The sequence below is a fragment of the Medicago truncatula genome, chromosome 7 (genome assembly GCF_003473485.1).
Source record: "Medicago truncatula cultivar Jemalong A17 chromosome 7, MtrunA17r5.0-ANR, whole genome shotgun sequence".
Lineage (NCBI taxonomy): Eukaryota > Viridiplantae > Streptophyta > Magnoliopsida > Fabales > Fabaceae > Medicago > Medicago truncatula.
Window position 1 is genome coordinate 28,401,433 of NC_053048.1, and position 12,567 is coordinate 28,413,999.

Here is a 12,567-nt window from a genome sequence, read left to right on the forward strand (position 1 = left end):
GTTGGAAGCAACGGTGACGACGACGAAAAAGTAACATAAACATACAACAACAAAACATCTATCGATTCAAAAATCGACAAGAGACAAGAAATTGATTTTCAAATTCGAAGTGAAAAAACTGAGACAAGGAGTGAGAGAGATTACGAAGAGGGCTTTCACCTCGGCTATGACAACGCCAATTGGGTAAATTGAAGGTGGAACGGACAACAACAGTAAAAGAGCTGAAAAGGGAAGTTGAAGTTGAAAATTACGTGCGGTAGAAGAGCCTAAGGGAAGGAAGGGTCGTGTTTGAGTAGTGGAGAGGACTTGCCATTATATATTCTTCTTGAATAACAAGGGGTGTTTTAGTAATTTCCTTATAGGAAAAAAAATGTTTTGTTTTGGGGTGGGTGGGCCATGGCCCACCTTAGCCCATACAAAGCTCTATCATTGTGTGTGCGCGCGCGCGTGTATCAAGAATAAGTCCATCTAAGACAAGATGTACGGAACATAGTTACATAACAAGAAACTACAACAACAAAAAACAGAGACAAACAAATTAGGAAACAATACATAATAGGATTAAATCTACATAACTGATAATCAAAATTGAACGCAATATATGACGATTTTAACCATCAGAAGGACCGAAGTTTAACCTTTTCAATTAAATATTGTAATTATGCTAAAAAAATTCTCTTATTCCTCGCTTTCCTAATGACCCAAACCATATAAAGCCAAATAATATTGGGAGCCAGTCACACATTTTTCAAGAAACTTTGTAATCCACCAAACTACACCAGATGATCAGATAAATTTACATGTTACCGTTCAAAAACCTAACCAACCAAAAACGAGAGTCAAAAGTCGACCATAAAAATCACATTTAACAAATAAATGCTCAATGTCTTCTACAATTACACATCCGGTCGAGCAATTATGATATGATAAAGCAAGAATATGCAGCCTTATAAAGTCGGTCTTTGTTGGAATACGATTAAGAAACAACTTGCAAAAAAAAAACTATTAATTGTTGACCAAACTGCTTTTAACCACAAAACATGATTATGAACCGGCAAAGTATTGTCTTTTAGAGTAGTCAATTTGGTATAAGCACTTTTAACTGTATAACACACCAATCTACAAAACAACATAAGTTAGTTGTTTCACACACTCCCCCACCAGCTCCACCTCCCAAGCAAACAACCTCCAACACCATTTCCAAGCATCAAAATTCACACCCCACCCCCAGAATGTGCATATCAGCTACGGTCGCCAATTTGTTCTCTGTCAACTCATAAAGCCTCCTAAATCTAACATAAAAAAAGGAACCATCGAGCTAAGGATTATTCGAAAACAAGGTGGAAGAATCGTCGCCCACCTCACGATCAACATTATCAAGTAACCAACCCTCATTTAGCAAGCCAACTCCCTCCCTAACTTTATCACAAAATGCCACCAGACTAAACAACAATCACCCCCAAACCGCAATCTCCCACCTTCCTCACCATAACCAGTGCTTAACACCCTATACCATAAGCTCTCCATTTCCTTCAATAACCTCCAAACCCACATGCCATTAAAGCTAAATTAAAGTCCTTTAACCTCCTAACCTCAAAATTTTTGGTCTATATCAAGAACAAGAAGGTGCGTTGGAAGGGGGTGAATAGTGTTTTTTGCTTTTCAAAAGGTTTTTGCGAAAGACTGGATTAGTAAACTTGTGACTTATTGAATTTGTGTGAAACGATGATAACAAATTTAAGACAATGATCAATAACTAAGATTTAAAGATGAAATGAGAAGTTTAAATCTTGAATCTTATTAAGCAAATCAAATATCAATATTCAAGCATACAAATTGCAAAACTAAACAAACTTAACAAAACCTTTAGCAATAAATCACACTAACAACTAATGAACACATGGTATATGAATCAATGGTTTGAAACTTAATTGAATTTTGATTGTAATAAAATTGAATTTGAAAGAATCTCAATTGAAGTAATTGAGATTAGGTTAAGTGCAATAAAAGTAATCACAATCAGATCAAAATGGTTTCAAACATAGAAATCATATACAATTATGAATGCAAAAATCTAAGAGGATAGGGAAGAGAAGAACATCGGAATTTATAATGGTTCCCCTTTCGTCATTGTTTCAGGGTACCTTTACTCTTCTTGATAGAAAACATCTTTATCAAGGACTTACACTATTGTTGAAAAATGTTTACAAATTTTTATGATTACATGATATTCCCTCGATCACCCTAATCTTCAATTCTAAGCAACCAGAACACCATCAATCTTCAAGAATTCTTAAATTAGAAATTCTCTAAGTCTTTGAAACCCAAGCTCCCACGTAATCTTTAGAATTTCATCACCTTGAATTCTTCTTTGCTATGTTCGAAGCTTAGATCCCCCAGAACTTGAGAAGTTAGAAAGACCCCCACAATTCCCCTTGGAGGTGGAAAGAAATCCCTCTTTTCTTTTAGACACTTGATCCTCAATCAAGTTCCTCAAAAGAAACTAATGTATGATTCCTATAGCACTCTAGCAATCTATGACTCAAATTCCACAAATAATTAATATTAGAAAAAGTGTTTAATCTAAAGAACAAGTGGGGAGAGAGGTTTGGAGACTCTAGAATGTTATTTGCAATTGATTCAGTAAGTTGGAAGTTGTATGGGTATATCTGTATATAGGAAGGAGTGATAACTGCAATATTTGTGGTAAAAAAAAAGACGTGATTTGAATCATAGTAAGTATGATTATATTCAGACATGTTTCAAAATAGATCTCTAATACCCCACTTTCCATGAATTTGAAGACACGCATCAAAGTTTCCAATTATCCATCCATCTTCAGGTATGGTGATGTTAATGTTGGTAGTGTTGTCACTTGTTCGATTATTGTTCGATTATTTGTTCCTCGTTGAATCACCAATTTTTTTAGAGTGTTCAGATAACTCTTTAAATTATTGTTAAATGAGTTGGTTTTTAAAATTAATTTTTATGAAACGAAATAAAATTAATTTTTTTATTTTATTTTTTATCACTTATAATTGAGAACATTAATTATTTTTTACGATAATATGTAAAAAAATTATCATAACTCTTATAAACAATTATTTTTTTGTATGAAATGATGTTCTATAAAATATAAATATTAACAAATAGCTATTTATTTAAAAAAAAAAGATCGTTAATGTATAAAATTATGAAGAAACAGTATCAACACCTGGTCTATCCATTTGTTTTTGGTTTTAACCGTGTGACATGGCCGTTAAGTGTTGATGTGTAACATCCACGTGGACTCAAGCTTAAGCTAATCCCAAAGCCCAGTCGACTTTCATTTTGGAGAGGCAAATCGTCCATCGTCCACTGCCGTTTTGCCATCTTCCTTCCATCTCAGAAAAACAAGATGCCGTCGCACTGAACTCAATCCACCGCCGGAAAACGCCGCCGGAGTTGGTTTTCGGCCGCCACAAACAGTGAGTAACTCCGTCTAGCTTTTCCTCTTTCATTTTTACGTATTTTCCATACCCTCCCGTGGTGCGCGTGCAACGACGCGATCCATCGCGGTTGTTAAATCACAGTTGGTACACTATCTTCAAATGTTGATCGCTAATGTTCTGACTTCGTTGCAAATTTACTTGATCTCTTATTTTCTAGTGTTGTAATGTGCCTCTTCACAAACATTTTATTTTTTATTTTTTCACTATTTATTGTGCATTCATTATTTAACTACTCACATTGCATATTATTTTTACTAAAGAGTAGCTTAACCCCGATTTGTTTCTGTTTTTTGTTGATAAAACTTAAAATTGATGCTGCATATGAATTGGGGCATAAGCAATTTGTTTATGTTTGCTTAATGCTTGATTAATAAGACCTTGAATCCTATGAAACACCGACACAAACACCAGACACCAGTAATTCTTTAAAAACATATAATTGATCTAATATGGCCACTAATGTTAGTATAGTACGTCTTCAATTTAAAGTGTCGGTGCTCAATAGCTTGAGCCTATTGTTATTGATGTCGAGTAGATGCCATTTTAGTTTCCGTCGATACTGATGCTTGGTTAGTTATTAGCATATACTCCCTCCTTCTCATTGTAATTGTTGTTTTAGAGTTGTGCACAGCCTTAAGGAAATGATTAGTTAACTTTATTTTAATGATAAAATTAGTGTCATTTACTAAAGCACTCTTATTAATTGTAGTTAGTGGAGTAGTTAATTGAGGTGGAATTTAATAAACAAGGGTGTATTAGTGGGGGAAAATAATAAATGCTGCATTGGCATTCTAAATTGACAATTATTGAGACAGGGATAAAATGCTAAAATGGCAATGTAAATGAGACGGAGGAAGTAACATGTTTTGTGCTATACCCAGTTTGTTGTATCGTGGAGAACTCAATAGTCTATCTGAATATAAACACACTTGATTTCCCATGTGTAAATAGTAGGTTTAATAGCAGTTTTGGCCCCTAAATATCATAAAGTTGCGATTTTAGCTCCCTAAAAAAACAATTACAATCCAGCCCCCTAAGTTTAGCTCCTTTTGCAGTTTTGGCCCCTCATATCAATTTTGAGCAAGTCAACACACGTGGCACCTCACTTAAATATAATGCTTTAATTATTAAAAAAAAACCAAAAGAAAAAACTCTTTCTTTCTCTTCTCTGTTCGTCTCCCTCAGATCTCTTCTTCTTTCTCTTCTCTCTCCATACCACTCTCACCAACCCACCACCATAACCATTACTATAAACCCTCTCTTCTCCACAAAACAAAACCCACTTTTTTTTTCTTTCTCAATATCCCCCTGCTTTGGCTGAGTTGATTGATCCATTGGAAGATAATGAAATAAGTGGCGTCAAGGGATGTGCGTTTTGTGGCGGGCTTGGTGATCGTATCCGCGATTGTCCAAAATTAGAACATCAGATGAGTGTGGCAATTGCAAATAATAGGAAGGATTATTTTGAATCTGGAGGTTACAGAGGAGAAATTTGAAAGACGCCAGTCCCTTGTTTACTGATTTTTCTTTTAATGCAACTGGCTTGTCTGCAGGTTTTCTTAAACTTTATACCATGAAAAATCTATTGACCTTACTTCCTAATATTTGTACTAGTATTTAGGATATGTAGCAGATTTTATTTTAACACCACTGGGCTATTTAAATTTTAACTGGAATGACATTGTTAACGTTGACATGTGAGTGTTGTCACAACTCACAAAGCATTATTTTTGTTTAGTGCCTTCAAGCATTGTGAACCTATTTGTTTCAGTGGTTTGAGGCAAAGGAAATATTTTGTTGAGTTCATTAATAGTGTTTATCGTTTAAAGCTTCCAGGTAAACGAGCTTGTCTTTTCTGATGATTATTTTTCCACCGGCGGCATTCTTATCATAGTTTCCAATCTTATCTTTTGCAATTCCAATGAAGAGAGAAGAGAAAGAGGAAGAGAGAAGAAGAGATTTGAGAGGAGACGAATAGAGAAGAGAAAAAGAGTTTTTTTTTTTTTAATTAAAGCATTACACATGTGGCATTTGTATGTATTTTTGAATTGAAAATTACACACGTGGCGTCCTACTCACTTAAGTGAGGTGCCACATGTGCGTTGACTTGGGGGGCCAAAACTGCAAAAGGGGCTAAACTTAGGGGGTTGGATTGTAATTGTTTTTTTTAGGGGGCCAAAATCGCAACTTCGTGATACTTAGGGGGCCAAAACTGCTATTAAGCCTAAATAGTAGTACTAGGTTTTCATGAGTTTACTTTACTTCATTTTCTACCTGTTTTACTTCATGTATTTGCATTCAGTTTACTTCTCACCTTTTTTACTGTAACAAGTTTTAGATAAATTGTTTTACTTGTTGGTCGTTTATGGAAAGACTTTTGTTTGACAATTCAGGTTGAGCATGCTAAGTCTTAGCTGTTGCACGCGACATTGATCTACACTTTTTGTTGCATAGAGTTGAAGTTAGAGGGGGAAATGGGAAAGTTAGCTCTTGCAGCAATAGTGAGCTCATGGGTTGTTCCTATCACCATAATGGTCAATCACATAGTTCCTGAACCATATATGGTAAGAACACATTTTTTTAACAAGTTGAACAGACACTTTCTGATATTTAAAATGACACTAAAGAACTTTACCATTCATTCAATATAACTGATATTTATGATCTGCAGGATGAGATATTTCATATACCACAGGCTCAGCAGTACTGCAAGGGAAATTTTGGAAGTTGGGACCCTATGATTACCACCCCTCCTGGCCTGTATGTTCTGTTAACTTTTTACGCTCCCTGTCTCCATCTTTAGGACATATTTGATCTCATTAGCTTATATTATACTGTTTTTCGGTAATAAACAAGGAACTTTTATATTAAACTTCCTATGGAGGTTAGTTCAGCTTGTAATGAACCAAGCACTTTGCTTGAGAAGCTTAGGTTCAATTCTTACTGGTGGTGGTCCCCCTTGTTAGGCGATTGGTAAATAATACTATAACTCCTCGCTGAAGCATGTGGCATGCCTTGTCCTTGGACCCCATACACTTAAGCCATAAAAGAAAAAAACTGCTTATACATGATCAAATGAAAATGGAATGGAAAGAACACATGATAGGATGAAGAACAGAACTAGATAGTAGACACCAACTTTTAGCTTGTGAAGAACATTCACTTTGTTGTACTGTATGTTAGTTTTTGTATTGGTGTATTGAATATATTTCACGTGAACACTTGGAAAGGAAGAGGTTGCAGGAAAGGTTATCATGATCTAGATTTAAATAGTAAATTATATGACTTTGCGATCCTACTCATGCCCTCCGATCTAAATCGTGCGCAAGATCCCATGTTTGTGCTAGGTTGATGTGAGATCGTAGCAAAATCGTTTCTGGATCGTAAAACCGCAAGATTGTGTGCGATCCTGAGTGAGTCGTCTCCCTCCCTCTCACAACCATCTCTGCCTCTCACTCTCTCTTACTCAGAGTCGTGTGATTACGACCTTCGTCCTCAACCACGAGTCACAACCATCTTTTATGGACTTGATCGTTTTATCATTAAGCTCTTACTAGTTTTTTTTTTTTTTTGTGAACTTGATTGTTTTATGTTTAATCTTTGAGTAGTTTTTTTTTTTTGTGTGGATTTGGTTGTTCTATTTTTAAAATTGTGAATTATGCAGTATACATATAGACACACAAACACTAGTATTTATGATCTTATGTTTTTCGATCTTGCTATTCCCCTCTCCTACGCATTTACTTAGGTAGGACCTTCTGATCCTAGTTGCGATCTTGCATGCTGCGCTCATGCCTCCCGATCTTGGTCAAAAACTTGATCTTGACAGCCTTGGGTGTAGGAATATATGGTCTTAAATTTGGATATTTTCTGGACATGATGGGATTTTCTTTATTGATTAATCGGCATCATATAATGTGTAGAGAAGGGTTGTTCTGGGTGTCATTTGTAAACAAATTTCATTGAGCGCTCTTGTAGAAAGAAAACTCCTCATCAAGCTATTTGAAATTGGATGGTTTTGTTTGATCTAGCTGTAGTATAATTAATAAAGAACCACGCTAATAAGGTTATGTAATGAATATAACGATTAATTGAAGAAGTAAATACACAATTCACATCTGGGAAAGAACTTGCTTCTCATGAATAATTAAAAATGGTGAATGTTTGCTAAATTCTTTGTAACTATCTGGCTCTGTTAGAAGACAATATTTTAAGTACTGCTCAAATCTGAGGATTAGGACTTTGAGTGAACTTGAACTGTTTTACCTAGATGAATATTATATACAATCAAATATAAGTTATCTGTAATAAAATGCAGTATCAAATACCATTGTTGATCATTCCGATATAAAAACTTTTGCAGGTACTATCTTTCACTTGCCCATATTGCTTCTTTGTTTCCAGGCTTTTTCTGTGTAGAAGCTTCATCATCATTTACTGATATGTGTTCTGCTGCCATTCTTCGATCAATCAATGGTGTCTTAGCAGTCATATGCAGCATAATTCTGTACGACATCATTATTCACTTGAAGCCAACACTTGGTGATAGAAAGGCAATGCTTCATGCTGTTGTCCTATCCTTGTATCCCCTTCACTGGTTCTTCACTTTTCTTTATTATACGGATGTTGCATCCGTTACCGCAGTGCTGGCTATGTATCTTGCAAGTTTGAAAAAGAATTATTGGTTAAGTGCATTGGTAAGGTATATTTAGACTTTATATTGCAAACATGTATATACGTTGATATCTATATTTATTTTGGTGTATCGTTTTTATTTAAGTGCTTTGTTTTAATATCGTGTGATTACAGATACAGTTATCTAATGTTTATAACTTGATATTTGTTACTGAATGTCTATAACTCGATATGTGTTACTGAACATACTTACTGCACAGAGCCACAGACCTTGTTTGTTTCTTATTATGATACATTATGCATTTAACTAGGGAAAAAGTATATTCTTATCCATATTGGAAGACACGGTGAATTCAAGATGAGATGTACTTAGTAAAGTACTTGTGGTAATTTGATTTCAGAAAAAACACTATAAAAACTATTTTTATACTATGTGAATTAGTTTTATTTTCATTGCTATTCTTAGATTAATGGATCTTTTCTATCATTTTTCTGTTGTATGCTGCTTCTAGTCTAGATTTTAAACTTCTAAGTCAATTTTTTTTTTCTTCCTTCCCTTTTTATGTATTTTTTGTTTTTTTTACAAGTTTTCTTTATGTATGTTGATGAGTAGGTTTAGACACTTACTATGTGTGGACTATTTCACCTTTAGCACCGCGATGTATATAGATAATTCTATGTGTAATTGTATTTTATGGAGTGGCAGTAACAATCCAATATTGTGTATGTAGGTTGGAGCCTTTGCAGTTGTTGTTCGACAAACAAATATTATATGGGTCCTTTTTGTTGCATGCATTGGTATAATTGATATGTCTCTGATGCACGGAAAGGGCAATGCAAAAACAGCCAAGTCAGATGTATCAATTGAGCATGATTTCACATGTGCTACTGGTACAGGGGCAAAGGGTTCAAATCTGAAAAGGCGAAAGTCCTCTGTTAAAGCTGTAAATACTGCTGAGCACACTTTGCCTAAAACAAATGCATCTTCTCCTTCCTTCTGTTCAGGTTTGCTAATTGCTTATACATGTTTAGGAAAACGGCAAGGTCTGCTTATACATGGCAGAAAATTAACCCATCCCACTCCTCCTAATTGTGCAATAGTGACATAAACACATTAATATTATTTTGCAGATTTGGTTAATGAAATTTGGGCATTACTATTAACATTATGGCGTATGAAGTGGGAGCTTTTAATTTCATTTAGCCCCTTTCTCATCGTGTTGATGGCGTTTCTTTTATTTGTCTATTGGAATGGAAGTATTGTTCTAGGTAAATAAAACATTCATTTCCTTGTTATCCTTTGTGATCTATTTGGCCAATAAGACCCTCTTTCTAACATATATTACTGACACTGCAGGTGCAAAAGAAGCACATGCTGTTACCCCACATTTTGCTCAGATACTATACTTTAGTTTAGTTTCTGTTTTGGCTCAGGCTCCCATGCATTTTACTTTCACCCATGCTGTGGACCTGTTTCAGTCATTTTGGAGAAGTAGGCCCCTTAGTTACATTCAGATGTTTCTGGCCCTTATTGCTGGCATTTTCTCTGTACACTTTTTCAGGTTACATCAAACTCTTATCACTTGTTTAACTAGCAAGCAGAATCTGCATTTTGATTTTTCAATAATGAAGTGCATATTCTGGTGAATTCAGTATGATTTTTCTCTTTTACAGGAAAATTTGAAGCTAGTATTTCCAAAAGCATTTTGCCGTATATTCTTTAATTTTAATTTGATACAGTTTGTTTGCCCAACCATTCTATCCATTGATTTCATATCAAGCGAAAAAAATTTCATGCATGTTGCATGAATTATATGTTTGGATTGGTGGTGAAATTGACAAAATTGTGGTGCCACCGTGATTTTGTTAAAGCTTCAAAATGCAACTTTTGCCAAAAATCACGGTTGCTCACTGTGATTCCGAAAATGCCATCGCCAATCCTAACATGCACGTAGTCATGAAGCTCAACTCATTCTAAATCAATAATACAAGAAAACTAATACTTATGATGCATTCTAAGACATACTTAATCTCAATTGTTTTGCTGAGTGTCTTTCAATTGATTTTTGCAGTGTAGCTCATCCGTACCTTCTTGCCGATAATCGGCATTACCCTTTCTATCTCTGGAGGAAAGTCATCATGGCTCACTGGTCAATTAAATATCTTCTGGTGCCAGTTTACATGTATTCATGGTTTTCAATCATCCATATGTTGGGTTAGTTCATTGCCAAACTAAGTATTTTGTATTTTCTTTCGTTTAATTGTGTGTCGCGTTATAACTATCGTCTTTTCTCAAACAGGGAAAGTTAGAAGTAAGTTATGGATATTGGCATATTTCTTGGCTACAGCTGCTGTTCTTGTACCAGCTCCACTCATAGAGTTCCGATATTACACCATACCGTTCTATTTCTTGGTACTTCACTGTAACATTAGGGATGATCAACAATGGCTTCTTACAGGAATGCTATATGTTGGTGTTAATATCTTTACAATGATTATGTTTTTGTTTCGGCCATTTCATTGGGATCATGAGCCTGGGATTCAAAGGTTTATATGGTGACTTACTTTAATGTGTTATTAAAAATTAAATCAAAGAATTGATTTCACTTTCATACAATTTAAGTATTTGACCTGCACAAAACAAATGCACAATTCTAAATCATGGTGTCAATGTGTTTCAATATAATAATGGAAAATGCTAATTCCATATTTCTAAATCTCAAAACGGCAAATAATAGTCAATGTCTTTGGCTAATACAGTTTTTATTTCTCCACCACTCCCTCCCTCTCATACCTCTATTATCTCTTTTGTTTCAAAATAAGTGTTGTTTAAGGTTGTTGCACACATCTTAAGGAATGCAATAAAGTAGTCAAAAAACATACTCCTTCCGTTCCAAATTGTACGTTGCTTTGGCACTTTTACGCATATTAAGAAATCTTTAACTTTTGTGAACTTTGTTAAAATTAAATATGTTTTTTCCTCTTTTATCCTTGGCAACACAATTACTCCAACTTGATTGTCACCGTCCCAAATTCCTCCAACTCCAAGGCAATGAATTCACACGGTTCCTTCTCTATCTTCCATTGCATTACCAAGGCAATGAAATAATGAAACAATGCAACGATACCTCTTTCTCTCTTTCTTCCATGTAAAAACTTGAAAAAATTCATTTGATTAAAAAAAAACCTCCAATTTGTTCATGAAAATATTTCAAGTTTCCCTCTAAAAAAATTAGTGTGTGGCTGTTCTTTTTTCCTATGAATTAAGATTATTGAACTAAACAAAAACTTACCAATATGACTTCAAATCATGAATCTTCTCTTTTGATACATGTTTGAATGAAGATGTCCAGGAGCATATTGGTAAGTAACTAAACACCCGTTTATTGCTTCTTCACGCCTCTATCTTATGATTGTAGTTAAGAGTAAACTTTGTCTTATTTTCTCACACTACAAATTTGGTCAATTAATTTCAATTTAATGTGGATTAGTATGAGAACCGTGAATAACAATAAATACATGAGAACCGTGAATAAAAAGTGAATTATGGATTATGAGAACCTTGAATAAATTTTTTTGGAAAAAGAGAATAGAAGAGGGCAAATTAGGAAGAACATGAATAATTTTACATTGATATTGCAAAACGACTTATAATTTGACAATTTTTTTTTTCCAAAACGTCATACATTGTAGGACGGAAGAGTACTATCATTTTTACCAAACTAACCATATCAACTATTGGCGTGTATTTTAATCATCATAAATGTAAAGTAGAAGTTAATGTTTTAAGTGTAGTGTACCAATAATAATTAAAGAGCGAAATTGGAAGGAAAAAAAATAATTATTCTGCATTAAAAAGTGAAAATAACATTTATTTTAAAGCAAATATTTTTTGCTAAAACGATATACATCGTGAAATAGAGATATAGACACATAAAATAGGTGGTGGGTCATATCATTAAATAGATCTGACTATCATTAATATTCAAGAATTTTTGTGTCTATATCTCTCCAAATAGTAGAAATGAAGAAAAATTTAAATGGAGAATATCTTAACTCGAAATAGAGTGAGTATTACTTTTACTTGGAAATCTAATTAGTAAGTTTCTAATTTTCTGTCGGTATCTTTTTAACAGCATGGTCTATGTCTTTCTTTATTAGGAGATAGGAAGTCTATCGAACATGTGAAGAAGATTAAATATGTCCAGTTTTTTTTTTTTTTTTTTTTACACAATATATGTCTAGTGTTGAACGTTAATAGTAATGAATTTCCAAGAGCCTGCTTTAAAAAAAAAACTAAATTTATCGGAGGTCCTTTAAATAATGGAGAATGCTAATTAATATGCTCAGAGTATTGGTTAAAATACTAAAATAAGTAACTTTGCAATAAAAAGTTGTGTAATTATTACTAAGTAAAAATTTGTATTTCTAAGATAAAACT

General features: G+C 34.1%; 1 protein-coding gene across 3 annotated transcripts; it reads left to right on the forward strand.

Annotated features, from left to right (window-relative positions):
* The first annotated feature begins 3,318 nt into the window (after positions 1-3,318).
* Positions 3,319-10,767, forward strand: LOC11413460 (dol-P-Glc:Glc(2)Man(9)GlcNAc(2)-PP-Dol alpha-1,2-glucosyltransferase). 3 transcript variants are annotated; one of them, XM_024771174.2, is made up of 9 exons: positions 3,319-3,467; positions 5,885-6,055; positions 6,163-6,251; positions 7,855-8,188; positions 8,858-9,131; positions 9,258-9,395; positions 9,484-9,688; positions 10,199-10,341; positions 10,427-10,767. In XM_024771174.2, exons 2-9 carry the CDS (start codon positions 5,966-5,968, stop codon positions 10,684-10,686), a joined length of 1,533 nt encoding a protein of 510 aa, XP_024626942.1. In that variant the 5' UTR covers positions 3,319-3,467; positions 5,885-5,965; the 3' UTR covers positions 10,687-10,767. The 3 variants fall into 3 exon arrangements, with proteins under 3 accessions (XP_024626942.1, XP_003623063.1, XP_024626943.1); XM_003623015.4 differs by lacking the exon at positions 3,319-3,467 and adding an exon at positions 4,630-5,044; XM_024771175.2 differs by lacking the exons at positions 3,319-3,467; positions 5,885-6,055 and having other exon boundaries at positions 7,896-8,188.
* Positions 10,768-12,567: the final 1,800 nt, after the last annotated feature.